This window comes from Sitophilus oryzae, unplaced genomic scaffold (assembly GCF_002938485.1).
Source record: "Sitophilus oryzae breed Bouriz unplaced genomic scaffold, Soryzae_2.0 scaffold_172_pilon_pilon, whole genome shotgun sequence".
Classification (NCBI taxonomy): Eukaryota; Metazoa; Arthropoda; class Insecta; order Coleoptera; family Curculionidae; genus Sitophilus; species Sitophilus oryzae.
This window is the reverse complement of record NW_022146424.1, coordinates 5,863,911-5,884,586: the sequence shown is the minus strand read 5'-3', so window position 1 is coordinate 5,884,586 and position 20,676 is coordinate 5,863,911. Positions and strand designations below refer to the sequence as shown.

The 20,676-nt window shown below is 32.3% G+C and overlaps 2 protein-coding genes and 1 non-coding gene across 3 annotated transcripts in view; 1 reads left to right on the top strand and 2 right to left on the bottom strand.

The window, feature by feature from the left end:
* Positions 1-11,460, bottom strand: part of LOC115881509 (histone-lysine N-methyltransferase eggless) — a 31,118-nt gene extending 19,658 nt beyond the window's left edge. Inside the window, exons 1-9 of the mRNA XM_030899022.1 lie at positions 11,170-11,460; positions 11,003-11,112; positions 10,819-10,948; positions 10,672-10,769; positions 10,385-10,618; positions 10,166-10,327; positions 9,887-10,063; positions 4,343-4,519; positions 4,130-4,286 (exon numbers count right to left, since the gene is read on the bottom strand). Coding sequence (XP_030754882.1) covers positions 4,130-4,286; positions 4,343-4,519; positions 9,887-10,063; positions 10,166-10,327; positions 10,385-10,618; positions 10,672-10,769; positions 10,819-10,948; positions 11,003-11,112; positions 11,170-11,342 — 1,418 coding nt within the window. The 5' untranslated portion in view covers positions 11,343-11,460. The remainder of the gene's footprint in view (positions 1-4,129; positions 4,287-4,342; positions 4,520-9,886; positions 10,064-10,165; positions 10,328-10,384; positions 10,619-10,671; positions 10,770-10,818; positions 10,949-11,002; positions 11,113-11,169) is intronic.
* Positions 11,461-17,212: 5,752 nt separating this feature from the next.
* Positions 17,213-18,129, top strand: LOC115881682 (transmembrane emp24 domain-containing protein 2-like). The gene is made up of 3 exons (XM_030899271.1): positions 17,213-17,446; positions 17,538-17,822; positions 17,878-18,129. Exons 1-3 carry the CDS (start codon positions 17,317-17,319, stop codon positions 18,066-18,068), a joined length of 606 nt encoding a protein of 201 aa, XP_030755131.1. The 5' UTR covers positions 17,213-17,316; the 3' UTR covers positions 18,069-18,129.
* A 1,043-nt stretch (positions 18,130-19,172) lies between these two features.
* Trnaf-gaa lies at positions 19,173-19,245 on the bottom strand. The gene has a single exon. It is a non-coding gene; the product is annotated as a tRNA-Phe (tRNA).
* Positions 19,246-20,676: the final 1,431 nt, after the last annotated feature.

The window sequence follows — 20,676 nt, the reverse complement described above, 5'->3', positions numbered from 1 at the left end:
GCCAAAAAGGATCTCATGATATGCAGAAGACTGGCGGGATATAACATTTTGCGCTGGATGTATACCATGATAGTAAGACTCATGATTACTTATGGAGCAGTTGCTTGGTATACAAAACAAGAGCAACGTACAGCAAGACAAAACCTATGCAAAGTACAGAGACTGGCATGTATATGCATCACAGGTGCCATGAGAACATGTCCAACAGCAGCAATGGAGGTCATTCTAGACCTAACACCACTGCATATTGTCGTCGGTAGTTATGCCAATACGACAATGATTAGAATGGTCATTGACGGAAACAGTACTGGGAGAATTTTCAGGTCAGGAGCTTGGAACACCCTCAAAAAGAAAATTCCACTTCTCCAACTCCCAGTGGATGACATACCAAGAAACTTTGAGAAACACCTCACTGTAGTATTGAGTAATAAAAAGGATTGGGAAGAAAGAAACTCAGCATATAAAAGACCATACCATCACGTGGTATAGTGATGCTTCCAAAACCAAAGCAGGGACAGGGATAGGAGTATTTGGGCCGAAAACTAATTACTCCGAACCAATGGGCACCTACCCCAGTATCCTTCAGGCAGACATTAACGCTATCCAAAGATGCGTACAATTTATCTTAGATAGGAACTATCGAAAACAGGAAATTGTCATCCTATCTGATAGTCAAGCAGCACTTAAAGCGATCAACTCACTAACCATCAATTCGAAGTTGGTCAAAGAATCCCTAGAGAAGCTCAACAAATTAGGCAAAGAAAATAAAGTCCTCCTACTCTGGGTGCCTGCTCACCAAGGGATAGAAGGCAATGAAAAAGCAAATGATCTAGCTAGGAAAGGAGCGAACACTCCACTAACTGCACCAGAACCGTTCTGTTTTCCAAACGGGAACCAACTGAAAGCGGAACTGAAGAATCCGTAACTTGGAATGGGTGTCCTCCAACGGTCTAAGACACCCGAAAAAGTTCCTCAGAACTTACGACCGAGAAAAATCAAAGGTTTTCCTTGATTTAAGTAAAAACAATCTTCGGATTGTCACGGGGTTTCTAACAGGACACTGTATCCTCAACGAACACCTCAGTAGGCTGAAGATGAGAAACAACGGCGAATGCAGATTTTGTGGGGAAAATGGGGAATCACGAGAACACCTTATCACTGAACCGAGACGATGACCATTCGTGCCATGAACCTTGGTACGTCTGATGTCGAGGATGGAGAGCTGACCTCTGTGGAGCCGTCTCAGATACTGGCTTTTGTTAAAGCCCTGAGACTGTATGATGAGTTATAACTCGGTATAACTCAAGAAAGGGGAACACACAATAGATCTAATAAGTCGCGGTGATTAACTCCCCTCCTAAACATTCTACAATTCTAGGCAACCAGTAAACTCATAGAATATGTATTTCTTTTGCATAATCAAAATTGTCACTCTAAATTAAGCTCTAAATCGCTGTCTTTTTTACAGATGTCACTTGTCTTGTCATTATTCATTTCATACACTGCATAGGGTATGCAGAGGACATAGTCATCATTGTTAAAACAACGCAAGGAACTCCACAAGATGGAGTCACCTCCCCCCTAATATGGAGCTTTTTTGTGAGCATTATTCGAATTCTCAGAATGTTGTTAATTAAAATTTCATCTTAAAATAAAATTTTAATCAATCACAATTGTTTATCTCCAACATTTACCGGATTAATGATACAGACATTACAGCTCAATTACAAACAATTCATTATTTATAATGATTTACAGTAATTTTATTAAATTGTACGAATATTCTCGTTGATTATTGGTTTAAAATAAATATGACTGTGTCCTCCAATGAAAATCCGAGTTATTAACTCTAAATTGTGTAATTCTGAGCTGGCAAATGAGGCACAGATCGTTACCCAGTGTTGCCACAAGGTTACTTTTCATAGGGGTAGATTATCACGAGATAACGGGGTTACATTGTTTTACAAAGGGGTAGATCCATAGACTTAAAATAAAATATAGACTGACCATTTCATTCATAAATAGCAGGAAAATGCGATCAGACAATGTCTTGTTATTGTCGTGTTATTGTTTTAGGCTCTAACGAGTGCGACACGAGCGATAGATAGGTTGTCTCCGTCGTAACAGTCGTTCCCTGACGACTCTGACGAGAAACGCAACACTGTCTTTCGTTCCTCAGTACACCTGAACTCTCCGTACCATAGCCGGTTTTTTTTTATTTTAATGAAGCTATAATTCAATTAAAAATATATCGTATTTAAACTTTTTATATTTTATTAAGATTTAGGAATAGAATGACATATCATATGTCAAAAGTTGACATGTGATATGTCATTATATTTAGAGTGTCATTTTCTATCGAATAAAGTAGCAATATACCGAGGGTGTCATTTAAAAATCAAAAGTTGTAGTCATTTCCGGCGAAACAGGAAGAGACCAAAAACAATTGAATACGTCAATCCATCCTAATTTATGTCATATACTAACATACAAATCTGTTTTTTTTTTGAGACGCACCCGGTATATTAAATATTGTTTCATAATGTAATATCATTTTAAAATTCTTGTATGTTATTTTAGATTCTGAAGATAGTTTTAGAATAAACCGGAATATAATTTTAATAAAAGCATTATTAATTTTTTAACCGATTGATGCCTAATATAATTTATTTGTTATGTAGGATACAGGGTTATAATTATGATTTTGTTACAAAAACCTTTATATAAATGATTATGTAATAGAAAAAATTCAGGTTTTACATTTTACTAAAATATCATCTAAATAAGCGCCTTTCTACAACAACGCCACTGACTCCCAACTGGTAAATTGAGAGTTGCCTACCGGTCGAAAGTCGTTTCGAGACTTAAATGGATTATTAAGTCAAATTTCTTGCGAATTTGGCACTGGCGAACCATATTTTATAGTTCTTGAATACAAAAAGTAAATAAAATAAACATTTAAGGACTATAAACTAAGAAAATACGATAATACAGCCAGAGAGAAGTAGCGGCAACAATGTTTTACTACACACGTGCGACGCATACTACAAGATAATAGAAGAATGAATAGCCGACCTCGCCTCTAATCGGTGTTGCCATGTTGTAAAGGACTTATCCTTTTTACATAGTATTCGACTTATAATTAAGTAGTATAAGGCCAATTTAATACATCTATGGAATATTAAAACCTACTTTATTAAAATGCAGTATTAATATCTCAATACATGTATATAATAAGTAAAAACATATTGATAATATTAAAGACGTGACAACATAGGCTGGACGAGGAAGGTTTGGTCGGCTGCGGTCGAGTGTACCCAGAAGTAAACATGTGTACAAAAATGATTGCGTGACCGCGTTTAGATGTAAATAGTGTAGTCTATATTTTATTTTAAGTCTATGGATAGACCTAACCCGAATGGGGTAGCTATGACAACACTGCCGCTATCACTTTTCCTCTCTCTAACTCGCGCGTCAAGACCGTCTCGCATGTGTGTCTCGTGGCCGTCATTCAAGACCGTGTGTCATAGACACCCAGATAAAATTTGAATAACGGTTCTTAATATATTATAAAAAATGAGCTTATTTTTTTAAAGTTCGATGCCCTCCAATTGAGAAACAAAGCACTTTTATACAGGGTGTCCCAGAAATAAGTGCAAATATTTTAAGGGATGGTAGATTTCGATAAAAGAAACATATTTTCTCTTTATCGTTTTTCTAATAAGTCCAAAATAACGGAGTTATTTTACTTTGAAAATTTCAAAAAAAATGATTTTTTGCTAAAATTTTGAGAACCACCGGATCTTTTCTGGATTTTCTTGTAAATTTAACCTAATACCTATGTTACCATATTATCAGGAAATTATGTTTTTTAACTAAAAACTAAAAAAAAAAAATCCAAAAAAAATTTCGAATTTTCCAAAAAAAATTTTGCGAAAAAAAAAATTCATAGGCGTGTTTCTGGGGTTGAATTATACTACCAGTTAAAATATTTGCACTTATTTGTGGGACACCCTGTATAGAGGTAAATTGTGTCCAATGAACTTATTTTGATTCTAAAAATTCATAGTAGTTCTATGTCCACGGAATATTGGGACACCCTATATATTAGAAATTGTACGTCACTTACCGATATTTATTTGATTCTACAGGATGTTCACCTACTACGCCAGCATAGAAAGGATCATTTCTAGTTTTTTTAACGTTAGGGGAGTTATGTTCGGATTTGAACACTGATATGACTCTAGTGCCAACGCCTAAACGAGACTTACAAGCCGCAGTATATGCTGAAAATAAATACTAAAAATTATATATGCAACGAATTTATTTATGTCTACGTCACCTATATCTTTGCCACTTAATATTCGCTCTTTCTGTTGCTTCAGCTCTGTCAGCTTGTAGTGTGTAGTTTTCCATACCTGGTTCTTGTAAGGAGTGTTTGGAGTAATAATTAAGTTGAGTCGAGCTTTAATCCAAGATGCCTGAGGATTGCCCTCTCTCTTTATGTAATATATTTCCTCTACAAAAAAATTTTGATTAGTGGTGTAATCAAGAGAAGTCACGAACAAGATCATTGTGGGAAAACATTCTATTATAGAGGGTGGTCCGAACTGTATTCCGGAAACTTCGGCAGCATATTCTGCATATAAAAATGAGTAAAAAAGTTTGTATAAATGTATGTTCTAAAATGCTTAGTTTCTGAAATACAGGGTGTAGAAGTTTCATTTTTATTTTAATTTTTTTTTAAAATAATTTCTGAAGTAACGTCAATATTTGGATGAAAATTGGTATCTGGGAGTTTTTTGGCATGAGAAATTTGATTTGATGTCAATATGACTCCTACTTGTAGAGTGCGCCACCTACATATTTTTTAACTAGTTTGAAGAGTAATAACTTTACATACGTACCTGTATAAAACTAATGAGTAAAAAATATACATTTGCGACGGTTTTTACGTATAAAGATAAAGGTCTCTTGGTAAAAGTCGCTACGTGTAATGGTTCTCGAGATATTTGAAATTGAATTTATCAATACCTGTCATCATTGACATAAATTAAACATGCTGACTAAAGCTTGATTTTTATTCATCCGTTATACCGTATGATCGAAAAAAAAACGGCGTCCAGTTGGCTGGGAAATGAACATCAACGACATTTCCCATATAAATTTACATATAAAATGACAGCGATCTTCATTCCATAGCCATCGCTGACGCCGTTTTTTCTCGATCATACGGTACGTTGATACGTTGGTCCGACGGTGCTCTGATTGGTCATAGCGTTTTCGCGCGACTTTTCATCCGTAAAGGCAGCAGGCGTGGACGATTTGTGTACCGAGCAGATTAAAAACTTCGGCCCAGCAACAAAAATGTGGGTTTTGAAATTTTTTCAAGAGTGTACCGACAGCCACAAAATCCCGAAATCTTGGCGAAAATCTAAAGTTGTAGCACTGCTGAAACCGGCTAAAGATCCAGGACTGGCCAGTAGCTACAGACCGATCTCCCTGTTGTGTCATTTGTACAAAGTTTACGAGCGAATGATTCTCAGACGCATGGAGAAAATCGTAGAATCGAAACTTATTCCTCAGCAAGCGGGCTTTAGGCCGGGAAAATCATGCACTGGGCAGGTCTTGGCTCTTACAGAGCATATCGAGAGGGATACGAGGAGAAGCTGATCACTGGAGTCGCTCTTGTCGATTTAACCGCCGCATATGATACCATCATTCATAAACACCTCTAACTAAAAATATATGCTACAATTAAGGATTATAACCTGGTAAAAGTGATCGAGACATGATGCAGAACCGACGCTTTTATGTCACTCTGAACAATAGTAAGAGCAGATGGAGAACTCAAAGGAATGGGCTGCCCCAAGGAAGCGTCTTGGCGCCAATGCTATTTAATATATATACCAACGATCAACCTCTCCCTGCCTACTCAAAACATTTTCTTTATGCTGACGACCTGGCAATAGCTGTACAAGATACCAGCTTTCCCAGCGTCGAACAAAAACTGGAAGGTGGACTTAACACAATGGCTAGTTACTACGACCGGAACTCACTTAAACCCAACCCTTCCAAGACGCAGGTTTCCGCTTTCCAACTACGCAATAGAGACGCTGCAACAAAACTTAATATCTGGTGGAGAGATAGTTTACTGGAGCATACAGAAAAGCCGAAGTATCTCGGAGTGATACTACACAGGACCTTAACATATAGGTACCACTGTCAGAAAACTCGCAAGAAAGTCAGCGCTAGAAATAACATTTTGAGAAGGCTAACTGGAAGCAAGTGGGGCGCAAATCCATCTGTCTTAAAAACAACTGCACGGGCTTTATGTTTTCAACGGGAGAATATGCCTGTCCTGTATGGAATAGATCGAGCCATGCCAAACAAGTTGATGTTGCTTTAAATGAAACGTGCCGAATAACAACAGGGTATATGAAAGCAACAAGCTTATTTCAACTTTACAGAGCCTCCGGATTTGCAGCTCCCTCACAGCGGCGCAAAGCGGCTGAACACACTGAAAGTTTAAACAGATGTTCGACGAGCGCCATCCGCTTTTGGCGAGTTCCAAGGATCAAGCAGACTCCGATCTCGGAAAACTTTTTAAAAACTGTTCAAGAAGATCCACCGCTTGATTATCCTCTTAGAGAAGAAGATTCTGCAGGCCAACATCTTGATTGGGTCACGTGGAAGTCCCTAAACCGCATCAGAACAGGAGTAGCGCCTGTTAAAACCAACAAAGCGAAATGGGGACTTATCACGGATGAAGACACAAAATGTGAATGCGGCGAAATCAAAATATGGAGCATCTGCTCTCATGCAAAGATGCCCTCATACATGTACCCTTGAAAATTTATGGAACGCCGATGAAAATGCTTTAGACGTCGCCCGGTACTGGGCTAAAGAATTTTAAATTATAATTGTACATTATGTACCTATATGGTCCGGATACGAAAAAGAAAAAAAGAAGTCATCCGTAAATATTTTACTTCAGCCCGTCAACGGACCCGTTCATACGATAACAGACGTTTGGACACTTTTTTGACAAATTTAATCTAACCCATAGACAAACAAATAAAAAGAGACTGGCAAATTAAATGGCAAAGAGAGGGACAACGTTCCCGTAGCGCAACTCAGAACCTTTGAATAAGAAGACTAAGGAAGGAGCATAATGCTATCCATGTATTCATGCATGGTGGGCGGAAAAGCCACCATAAAAGCTCTCTAGGGTGGGGATCTTGACAGTTCTGTTTGACGATTCATTTGACACATTTGAATTTGATTTGAAATTTTGTGGAATTGTCAGTCTTTACGGAGCTTATTTTATGTTATTTATTATTTATTCTACTACTGATAGTTGTATAAAGGTAGTAAATCTAGATGGAAATTGTGGCAGAACTTAAATTAACAGTGACACTGTCGCGATTTATCGAAAAAGACTTTAAAATAGTTGGTTGTGTAGCGTGCGGTAGATATCGGCAAAAATTGAGTGAAATAATGGAACAACTTTTCGCTAGTAAGTGACTATATAATATACATACGTGTAGTAAACCGATCATTTATGAAATTCACTTAAATTAACTAAATCATATATTTTTCTTGCATTTTAGCTTTTATTTATTACTTGTCAAAGATTAGATGTCAAAGAATTTAGATACGTTAATTTGGCTTACCTGCTTCAGTAGCGTATCGGATGTTTGTGTTAATAAATACTTATTATAACTTATCTATTTTTATTAGAATTATATATTTTTATAACAATTTTAATAACTACCAACATTTATGCACAACGTAAAATAAAATAACAAATTATTGAGTCTACCCCACGCCTACCCTACATCATAGTTTTACATTTTTTAAATAAAATTAGAACGGCACTGATAAACCGGAATTTAAGTCGGCCATATTTGAGGCCCATCGCGGTGTACCTAAGATTTTTGATATGCTCCTTCCTTAGTCTTCTTATTCAAAGCTCAGAACGCAAAATTTCGTTCTATTTATGTTGATCTGCGCATTGCGTCTATTGGGCCCACTATCTCATTCTAATATAACAAGAGAGAAAGAAGCAACCATATAAAACGTAATTTCTAAATAGGAATTAGAACAATCGCCTTTCGTTTTCGTCATCATGACAACCAAGATGACAACATCATGACAATTCGTAATTTTTCTTTTGGTGATTTACCTTTTTTTTCTAAACTCTCCATTTTATTGACTTATGAATATGGATAGGGAACAAATTCCTTTGTTCCATATAGATAGGTATTTATATTTTGTTACTTATAACGTTCGGTTATACTATTTGTTATTTTATTTGCTGCAGGAGCAAGTATCATCTATTTTTTATATGTATTGGTGCCCCCTTTCTCTGATAGATATGTTAAAGACACCCGGTAAAATAAAAGTAAGTAGTTATATTTATCATCTTATTAAGAAAAAAGTAGAAGTAGTAGTGTCAAAAATATTTCGAACCTCTCTTAACATAACAAATTAATACAATTATTTTTTTTCATTTTTTGGGTAGGTTTATAGCTGGTTTATAGTAACCAGAAACTTTATTAATATACCTATTTTACTTTTGTTTTAGGATTAAAACTGGACTTGAAAATGGTTCAGGATCATGATTCTCGTAAAGTCTTCTTTGCTTGGATATTCACTTTGTTATTGCAATTAAACAGTTTTTTCGAAAATTAGATTTTTAATGCCCTTTAAAAAAACTGGCCGACCGTTTCCTGCAACAGTCAGTTCTTCTGCATTTAAAATTGGTAGGTGGGTGGAATAAACACTGTTATTTTTTGTTATTATATTATAAAAAGTTTATTTATTTTTATGTATAAATAAATATGTTTATATAACAGTACAATTTTTGATTTTTTTTATAATTTCTCTTATAATAGTAGTACTCTTTTGTTCTGAAAGAAACTGCAAATTTTCACTTAAACTGATTTATTCCCTACACCACGTTCCCTTTACGTGGTACAGGGAATAAATCAGTTTAAGTGAAAATTTTCAGTTTCAGAATGAAAGAATACTACTAATAAAGGCTAATTTAAATTTTCCGCTAGCCAGAATGTACGATAATGTCTTACGATACGTTTTATACCTATCTCTTTCTTTTTCATATAAAGCACACATAATAAAGAAAGACAGCAATAAAGACGTACGTTCTGCCATGGTCCTGCTAATTGGTTTCAAAATTGTTATTCTGAGTTGCGCTACGGGAACGCGGTCCCACTCTTTACCATGGTATTTGTCTCTTTTTATTTGTTTGTCTATGATCTAACCTTAATAAAAATATAAGTAAAATAGCAAACTCGTTATGGAAACGAAAATATAAAATGACACCAACGTATATCCGATAAACGGAGGCATAAAAATGCAAAAAATTAAAAACTGCGTTATTTTCTAACCAATCAAAGTCTTTAAATTCTACCAATAAAATTAATAGCGTATCAACGTATCGTCGGACAACGGATGCATGAAAATCAAGCTTAAATAGTTATTAGACTGAAATCATAAATTTGAAATGTTTTTGCTCCTAAAGTTTAACAGAAATAGTTTTATCATCATTTTTTTCAAAGAAAAATTTATGATTAATTTAAAAAAATAAAAAGGTCCTAATTTTGTAATTTCAGTCAAATAACTATAATCTACTCAACATTTTTGTCAATAATGAAATGTATTGACTATTTCCATTCTAAATATCTTGAGAACGGTCGGTCATAGCGATTTTTACAAAGAGACATTTTTTACATAAAAAATCACGGAAATGTATATTTTTTCACTGAATAGTTTTATACAGGTACAGACGAAAAGTTATTACCCCCTTAATAAAACATGTCAAAAATTAAATAAAATAACAACAAAAAATATAAGTTGATACCTGGTTGTGGAGCAGGTTTATCCACGAGCATATTCTTGGGCAAATCTTTAGGCATAGGCACTTCAACGTTTGTTGTGTTTTGACCAGCTTCATCTGCCTTCAAATCATCTGTATAACTAACAGGTTTTTGCTGAATCCTAGCACTTTTTCTTGATGTTTCAAGGTAACTTTTTAGCTCTAGAAAATACATAAAAAAATCAAATTTAGTTAGAAATATCTAATAGTCAAATAACATAGTACAAATTTTAAGTAGATTTTTAATTAATTTTTTTGTTTTACCTGGATACACTTGTATCCCTGGACTCATAGAATAGTCATCTAATATAATCATCCCTTTTAAAGATTTAATTTCAGGGCGAAATTGGTTGTATAAATCAATTTGAATTTTATCCAAAGTAGTACGGATCTCATTCACTTTTGCAGTTAGTTCTTCACAATCAGCTTAAATTGAAAATGAAAACTGTGTAATAAAATGTTCCCATAATTTTTTTCAGTTACCTTCAACTTTTTTTGCCTCCTCAGTTAAGAAGTGTTTTTCCTTTTCTATATGATTTTTAATATCAAATTTCTCAATTGTTTCCATAAGAATTTCTTCAATATTTTCACTAATAAATTTAAAATTTTCATCTGATATATATTCCCTATTGTCTGGTTTCTCATCTTCTTCATCTGAATCATCTATTTGTAGAGTTTCATTTATGATAGGAAAATCTACTTTAAATAGTAGATTTCCTAAAACAAGTACTTTAACCAAAAATTATTCAGATATTTGTAAAAAACTCAACCTTCTATTAAACTAGTAGCTAATTTATCATTATCTTCTATAGCTTTATAATAACAATCCTCGCAAATTTCTTCGTTGTCACCTGATGATTTTTTTACTCTAAAAAATACTTTATAAAAATAACATAATATTTAATAAATAAACCTACCTGAAGTATGAGAGGCAAAAATCTGGAGCATATGTAAATTTTTCACTTGATCCAATACAATTTGTATTGATGCATCTATTACTTTTAGGTTTCTCAACCAAATCAATTATTACATCTTTTGCTGTATTAACTTAAAAAAACGATTAGATAAATAGTGAATAACTACATGTAAATTGTTACTTACTCGAAGCAGCAGTTGCAGTTTCTTTTGCCGGTTCAATAGAAGTAGATGTATTGGCAGGAGCTATTATCAGGTCTTCATCGTCATCATCCAAAATAACAATACTGGATGAACTTGAATTAAAAGTTAAAACTTGTAGTGTATTGGTTAAAACGGCGATAGATATTTACCTCTCGACTTGTTTTGATGGTGTTGCAGTAGTAAGAACTTTTGGGGGCCCTGTGTTATTGCTGTTTTCGGCTTTGTCGCTTTCAATACTTTTCGACAGCCTTTCTATTATAGGAGCTATTGGAACGGGTTCGTCTATTTCCATTGGATCATCGGCATCTTCTATATCCATCATTATAATTAAAAGTTGTAAAGCGAAAGACAAAAATAAGTTTAGGCTGGTTTAGGTCTTAAATATTTAAAAAACATTAGATTAGAAACCTAACCTATATCAATTGACAGTTGTTGACAGTATAGGTTGGCAAAACTGATATTTTTTTTTTAATGGTGGGTTCTATGGAGTGTAGAGGTAAGGAGAAATAACTCTTATGGGACTTTTATTGAAAAAGTGGTCACAAAATGGGAAGAATAAGGGTTCGCCAAATGACCACAGTGGCGCTAAAAACGCATAAATCTAAAAAATGAAAAGTAACCATAGATAGAGAATAAAAATAAATATAACCAAATATAACCAAACATTACCCAAAAAAAGTTTTTTTATTTTTTAGAATATAAAATAATTATTGTTTATCAATATTTTGTGCTTTATTTATTATTTAACAATGGTTAAAGTGTATGTGGTGCGAAGTTGATTGAATAGCTGATGGAAAAATAAAGAGCAAAGGCAAAGCCTGTAAAATACATAATATAAATTCAGTATTGTATTATTTGTATTATATGTAAAGTAGGAGAGTCAATCAAAAAGTGTAGTAAACATTCAATAGATTATTGACATACATGTTACAAAGTATATTTTTACAATCCTTTTTATAAAGTTACAACCTGAATAAAATTTATTTTTAATGATTTTAAAGTTTGACAGACATGCACAAATTGTTGGCATTTTTTTAAACAAGTTAAAGTAGGAAGCCACATAAAATTGTAGGTACTTTCAAGAAATATAGTTAACTGTAAGTGCTGTATTTTAATAATCTGGTAAAAATCAAAATCATCAGGATAATATTAGGTGATTTTCAAACAAATTAGATTACAGTGATGGTCAACAGCATTTAGATATTGCTTTGAAATCTACAGATAAGGTATGGCAGTTTCGTTTTAAAGAACAAGATGTGTTAAAGTTTATGATAAAATTCATCAGAAATACTGTCCACTTTAGTATTTACATAGGAAAATATTGGAGGATGAAGCTCTACCTACTGCCTCAGGTTAATTTAAATTCTAGATTGCAACAACAGCAACAAGCAAGAAGGGGCACCATTAAATGAATATTATACACATAAGTATATATTATTATACACAGAAGAGTAATGTTATACACATAAATATTAACATTTTGTAGAGCAACAACAGAATGAAACCAAAATATGAACACCAGCAACTAAAAACAGGAACCATTAAATGAATATTATACCCGTAAGTACAATTTGATTGAATTAAAAACAGCGTCAGCGATGCCTATGAAATGAAGATTGCTGTCATTTTATATGTAAATGATATGAGAATGTCATCGAGATGTCATTCAAAGTAACTAGACGCCGTGTTTTTTCGATCATACAGTATTATTATATACACATAAATAGTAATATTATACACATAAACATCCTTGAATCAACATTTTGTAGAGTAATAACAGCATCAAATAATGGAAATAATGGACCTTATTGCACAAATCAAAAAGCAAAATTTCAGCATTACTACTTTGTGGTTATATCAATAAAAGAAATTAGAGTTTATCAGTCTAGATCCTACAAGCAAGCAGATCTATCACATAATTTTAAATGAAGATTTATCTATTATAGTATGTATAAACACTTTGCATCTTTTATTCAATGTTGTAATGAATTAACAAATTGGTAATTTGTTATGCGAAAAAAAACTTTGGATCAAAAAATATTTTCTTCTGATGAGGTTTATAGCAGATAGCCAAAGTCTGTTGAAGTTTGGCCATTATGTGTTGGTATACAGACTGGCTATGATGTTACAGTTAAACCATCCGAGTACGAAACATGTTTAAAATCCACTATTCTTAATGAATGGAAACTACCAACTTCAGAGGAAGCTAAGAAAGGTTCTATTGGGTGGACTACAAAGGAAAGGGATATACATGAGGATCTGGAAGGGCTATAACATTACGTCTCAAGCCATGGGACAATAGGAAGCGAAATTCAAAGGAAAATATTACAATCGTGGGATGCAAATTATAGTGCAAGGAGTGAAAAGAATTATTAAAAGTAGTTATTGTTACGATAGTTAAACCATCCGACTACCAAATATATTTAAAATCACTATTCTGAATGAATGTAACTACCAACGGGAGGAAGCTGCGAGTGATTCTATTGGGTGAACTACAAGGAAGACATGAGGATCTGGAGGGCTATAAAATTATATTATTCCACGTCCCAAAGCCATGCAAGCCATGTTGGAATAGCTGGGAGTGAAAAGAAGATAATACTGCACACGATTCTTGTCTAGAAGTAGTTGATATTAAGGTAGTTAAGCCATCCGACTATCGAACATTTAAATCCTATTCTGAATGAATAGCAACTACGATGGCAAAACGTAAATAAATACTTGCAGTATAAAATTACATTATATTGGCTTAATTTTTATACTAAATAAAATGTGTTACGTTATTTTTGACCTGCATTATATTTATTTAACATCAATTAAACTTTAAATAAAGTTTTCCCAATTATAATTAACATTAATTTTTAAACTAAATTTTTTTCATCTTGAATAAGTTTACAGAAATAACTTATGAGAAAAAATAAAAAAGAGGCTTTCAGTCTATTGCTTCTGAATAATGATAATAAAACCACATGTTGACTTACTTTTATACTAAATAAATGTAGGTATGAAGTTATTTTAAAAGCTGCATTATATTTATTTTAAACCCATCACCAATTATTACTTTAAATAATTTTTCTTAATTATAATTAACATTAATTTTAAGCTAGAACAATCAGAATAATGTTTTCGTCGTCTTGAATGACATTTGCAGAAATATAGACAATAAAAACCTAGTCTATTGCTGCTGAATAAAAATCTGTAATTTATTTCATGCGACATGAAAATAAATTTGTATTTTTTGAAACCCGCGGCTTCACGCATAAAATAATTAACTAGAAAGAAGTGTCAACTCTGTGTTAAAATCATTGGAAACACGATACGCCACCGAAAACTTCATTGTCGTCTGGAGAGACTAATTTTTCCAATTGACAGGTTGACATGATAAGGACATGATGGCTTCAATTTCATTTCCGTTTCGGTTGTTATTAGACCCTCTTTCAGTTCAAATGTATTTTGTATTTTTTCTTTTCATGATAAAACCAAAAATAATTTATTCACATATATTTATTTGAAATATGGAACAGGCTAAATAAATATAAAAATATGAAGAGATTATGTGCTTCAATACCAATTAGTTAATTATATGCACTTTTAACGTAAATAATTAGTTAAGGTATAAGCATGACACAGTAATTTGTAAATAAACACACGTATTCGCAGACTTCAAGGACAGAAAACGGACACAGGAACATGAAAACAGGAGGCTTATACAAAAACCTGAAAACAAACAAATTTTTTTATACTAAAATTAACAATGTAAAAATATCAATAGGTATAAAATATAAATATACTGTTTAAAAAAAGCGTCCATTATTCCCCAAAGAGACCTGGCTTATAAATCAAAAGAAGCAAAAGAGACTTAGTCGAATAACATAATCAGATTCATCAGTCGATTTGTGCATTATTGACAATAAATGCTAAATGTTGGCTATAGTTAAAATGATCTTACCTTGCTGTAAATTGTTTCCATTTTCAAAAAAATCGCCGATCAAAGAGATTATAACACCATTTTCTTGCATCAAAAATGTAAAAAACCGTGTTTATTTACTACCTATTTTCATATACATAGGACATACCTACTACCAGAAACGTCATTTCTCCGGGATTCTTCATGTAATATATATTTTATATGCTTTATTACCTTTATATTTATAAATTTCAGCCGAAATATTAAATTGAACTTCAAAACGAAACTAAACGGAATGAATTAATATGGCGTCGAATGTTTCTAATTGTTCTAGAACAAATCTGAAGTTGTCTCTGAAACTGAATTCTGTCAATTCTAAACACTGTGAAGTTAGACAATAGTTAGACAGAAACATTGCTGTCCTTGTCTCGGCAGCCCATATACTTGTCGTGAGGAGAATGACAGGAATGACACTATTAACTGTTCCAATTTTCCTATTTCACTGTCCCCGGCTTCACGTATATGATTCACGTCAAATATTTATGTCTTTTGAATCAGCTGTTCTAAAAATGTTCGGCGCATGTCTTAAATTTTAGGTTTTTGCTACAGCAGCGCCATCCTAATTCTTCCCTTTTTTTGACCATTTTTTAATGCACGGAGTTGTTTCTCCTTACCTCTACACTCCATAGTGGGTTCATACAGCCAAATAAAATAAAATAAGAATAAAATAAAATAAAATAAGAAAGTTGGTTATATGGGATACCGTACATGCGTTCATACAGCCAAATAAAATAACGGTAAAGGTGTGGATCCGGTGGCTGACCTTGAAGCCCATATTTGCTGCATTTGATCATCGATACTACGCAAGCGCACATCGTCGATGTTGCCAAATGGCAGTTTATTTTCGAATTATTTTTAGTTAAAAACAAATGTTTTAATAATACAAAATCTATAATTAATTTTATAATTTCAGATTTATCTTGATATCAAAAATTAAGGTAAGAAGGATAATGAAGATTGTGAAATGAAAGTATTATGAATATATAAAAGTGTAATAATAATAACATTTATATATTTACATTAGAATTAAAAATTATCATTTACGGATTTTTTCTTAATGGTTTTAAACTTATTAGAATTATTTTATTTCTTTCAAGTTATTTAATTTCTAGTTATTTACAGGCAACAATAGATTTGATTATATGTATTGATGTATTGAAGTACTAAGTATTATGAACATGACATGAAGCTACAGCATTTAAAAATTAAAAAAAAAAGAAAAAACTTGGACACGTCCCTTTTAATTGCCCGAATTTTTAATAAAGCCCTTTTTAAACGTAACATAATAATCTAGAGCAATTAGATTAATTATAGGAATCTAGAGTTTTATTTCTATTTAATTTTATTGACTATGAAAATACATAATAAGCGTTCACATGTTGTGCGACATATTAAAATAATAGGTAATATAAATAATACCGCGTACTATGATTGAAAAAAAATAGCGGCAGCGATGACTATGAAATGAAGATCGCTGTCATTTTATATGGGAAATGTCCTCAATCGTCATTTCCCAGCCAACTGGACGCCGTTTTTTCGATCATACGGTATATATTGACAAAAAAACACTGAAAAGCACATATTTGTTTTCTACTGAAAATAATTCCAATATAACTTGCAATCTGGCAACATCGAAGATGTGCGCATGCGTAGTGTCTGTGAGTTTATGCAGCAAAAACTCGTTTCAAGGTCAGCCACCGGATCCACACCATTACCAAAATAACAAATAAAATAAGAAGTGTTTATCTTTTAACTTCTTGTTTTATTTTATGTGAAAACGGCTTTGCGCACGCTTAATTCTAACCTACAAATATTTTCACTTTGGATTTAATTTATTTTATAATTTCACATAAGTAAAATGTATAATATAATTAGGCAAGGAATAAATAAATATACCATAAATAGTACAAAAGACAAAAGAACAGGACGCCGACGTGCATAAAAATTTTCCGTAGCAGAAACTGACAGAAATCATATAGAAATATTCAGATTTTTGTCTAGGACAGTCTAGAAGGCCATGCTTTCTGCCTGGGTAGAACCGCGCCACAACTGTTTCCAATTTTCCGGTTTACTGTCACCCCCCTGGTATGAACCCACCATAAACGACTCCTATTGAACCTGTTGACCATAGATCATAGAGAAACTGTATTTCTCTGTACCATAGATGCACTTTACAGCATTATTTATATATGATTACGTATATGATTTATATGGTGCTCCTGGAATTTTATGCGATTATTTTGAAGTTTGCGAAAGAGGTTAAATTTAAATACGTGGCCCCTTTCGGCCCTTTCTAAATTTTTGGAAAACAATTCAAAAATAAGGCTGAAAAATGAAGTATTCTTATTTATATTTAGCATTTCTGGTATCATGTTTTAAATACTGTTACGGATATATTGTAACAGTAGATGCACATGCAGAGGAATGCTTTTTTGAGAAGGTGGAAGCTGGCACAAAACTTGGTAAACATCTTTTCAATTTAAACCTTCTTGATCTGTGTTTGGGAGAATATATGTTTCTGATGATGTTTTTCATAGTTATTTCTCTTTGTAGGTTTGACTTTTCAAATAGCAGAAGGAGGATTTTTGGATATAGATGTTCGAATTATGTCTCCTGATGGAAAAGTATTACACGAAGAAGAGAGACAAAGTTCAGGAAAATACACGTTTGCCGCTCATTATCCTGGAATCTATACATTCTGCTTTTCAAACAAAATGTCTACAATGACTCCGAAAGTTGTAATGTTTGATGTAGCTGTAGGTGAGCCGCCTAAGCAAGATGGACAAGAGGAAGGTCAAACAGCCAATAAACTGGAAGAAATGATCAGAGAATTATCAGGTTAGTCTTAAACAGTAAAAATGTTAAGTTTTATAATATTTTTTTTATTTTGTAGCTTCCCTGGTTGCAGTGAAACAAGAACAAGAGTATATGCAAGTTAGAGACAGAATTCATCGAGCTATAAATGAAAACACAAACTCTAGAGTTGTGATGTGGTCATTTTTTGAAGCTTTTATTCTAGTCGCTATGACCCTTGGTCAAGTCTACTACTTGAAGAGATTCTTTGAAGTTAGAAGAGTAGTATAAAAATATATTTGTGGTCTCAACAAAGTGAAGTGGTGTGTGCTGCAGGTTTGCAACCAGGAAATGTACTGATTTAAATGTGATCATGTTTTTTGTACATCCAATGGTCCAATAAAAGTGACTATTATTTACTTAAAGCTGTCTTTAATTTATAATTAAGAGGAAGAAATTAATTTTTTTTCTTGTTTGTTTTTTCAAAAATGTAATTGATTGCTTTTATTGGTTCTTTGGGTAATGGTTTTTCAACAATGTATACTGGTATACTTTTTTCAGCTGAAGGGACTGTGTAAATTTATCTGTAAAAATATGATAAATGTTTATCTGCCTAATTTGTACAAAATAAAGATCTTTTATTTATTGAGTTTGTTATTTTGTTTAGCGTTTAGAGAAGTATATAAATGATGTATTGTTTTATGAGGAGTACAAAAATGATACCTTCTGTGGCAATGCTGTACGTTTGACGACAGGATCACAGAAGAAGAAATAACAGGATATTATTATAAGCCTTGTACAAAAGTCGTTTTTATTACAAATAGAACATGCAATTTTTTTTTCAAACTTAACAAATAATTTTTTAAACAATTTTAAACATTCCAAATACCTAATATAAAAATATTTTAAAAGTACCGTATTATGAAAAAAAACGGCGTCTACTTGGCTGGGAAATGATATATAGCCACGACGGCTGACGCAGTTTTTTTTTTCGATCATACGCCGGTATATCAAGAAACGATGGCTAACGTTCGTTGAATTTGACACTTTATCAGAGACTTTATATCACTTTAATAATATCAGAGAGAATTAAATAATAATAATATTATCAGAGACAATTAAAAAAGATAATATATATATTTTTGTACTTTTTTTCCGCCTAGGCATTAAAATCATACCTGTCAAAATTATGTTTTTATATTGTCAATCACGTCGCAAAAATTAATACTTTTATGACCTTTAAAAAAAATTACTCTGGTTTTAATTTTAAAAAAAATAATTTAAAGACAGAAAATGTAAAAATTCGTATTGAGTTATATCGTCGAAGTTACACATATGAGTTACAATACACATGCGATAAATTAATTTATCAATCTGAAAAAAAATAAAAAACTATGCCGAAACCCGGGATCGAACCAGGGACCTTTAGATCTTCAGTCTAACGCTCTCCCAACTGAGCTATTTCGGCTTATACCAAAAATGTCATATAGGTAGACACAGCTTTTTTCGAAAAAATATACTAATTTTTAAACAAACAAAGTAAAATCAATATTGCCAAGTTAAAAGATATTTATTCAAGATACCTATTGTTCATTTGTTTTGTAACCAATACTCTTCTATATGAATTTTTATACTGATATAAATAATGTTGGCGAGTCCATTTAGAAAATAAATACAGGGTCCGGCAATAGTGCGTCGGGCATCTGTAGCTCATAGAATAAAAAACTTGAGAATTTTGTTTAAGTGCAGACTTGAAGTATGTACCAGGATGTATTTCAGGAAAATATTTTAACTTCTATAGGGTGGCTCAAAAATGTGTGGGTGGACCTGGATAATTTTTTTTAAATGGAACACCCTGTATATTATTGCATTTTTGGCTACTTTTCAGATCACTTTACATAACCCTAAGATATGAATAAATATATTTCGATAGTTTCAGAGATATTCAAAAATAAATCAAAAATATATATTTTTCGGCTCTTCTTAAAAAAATTATTAAAAATACAGGAACTGTTCTGAAATCAAAACTATATTAGGTATTTACTTTAGATGGTGTGTACTTACTTTGCTATAAATATGAAAATCGTAAATCATACAGGATGTTCTAAATTCTACGCCAAACTTTCTAAAATATAAAATAATTTTTCTTTATAAATAATACTGCGTGTATCCGGAAAACTATTAAAAATTTTGAAATACTTTAAATACAAAAAATGTTCATTTTTTAATTCTCCATCTAATAAAATAATAATATACAGGGTGTTCCATTTAAAAAAAAACAAAGAAAAATTATTATATATTTTAGAAAGTTTGGCGTAGAATATTGAACATCCTGTATGCTTTACGATTACCATATTTATAGCAAAGTAAGAATAGACCATCTAAAGTAAATACCTAACATAGTTTTGATTTCAGAACAGTTCTTGTATTTTTAATAATTTTTTTAGAAAGGACTGAAAAATATTTATTTTTTATTTATTTATTAATATCTCTGAAACTATCGAAATATATTTATTCATATCTTAGGGTTATGTAAAATGATCTGAAAGGAAGCCAAAAATGCAATAATATACAGGGTGTTCAATTTAAAAAAAATCATCCAGGTCCACTCACACTTTTTTGAGCCACTCTATAGAAGCTAAAATATTTTCCTGAAATACATCCTGGTACATACTTTAGGTCTGCACTTAAACAAAATTCTCAAGTTTTTTATTCTAGGAGCTACAGATGCCCGACGCACTATTGCCGGACCCTGTATTTGGGACATTATTAATATTTTTATTATGGGGACTAATATGCAGAAATTTAATTAACATTAGCTTTTTATATGGGAATATTAGTTTATTTATACCTACAAGAATTAAAAAATAATAATGATACATTAATAAAATTATAAAAA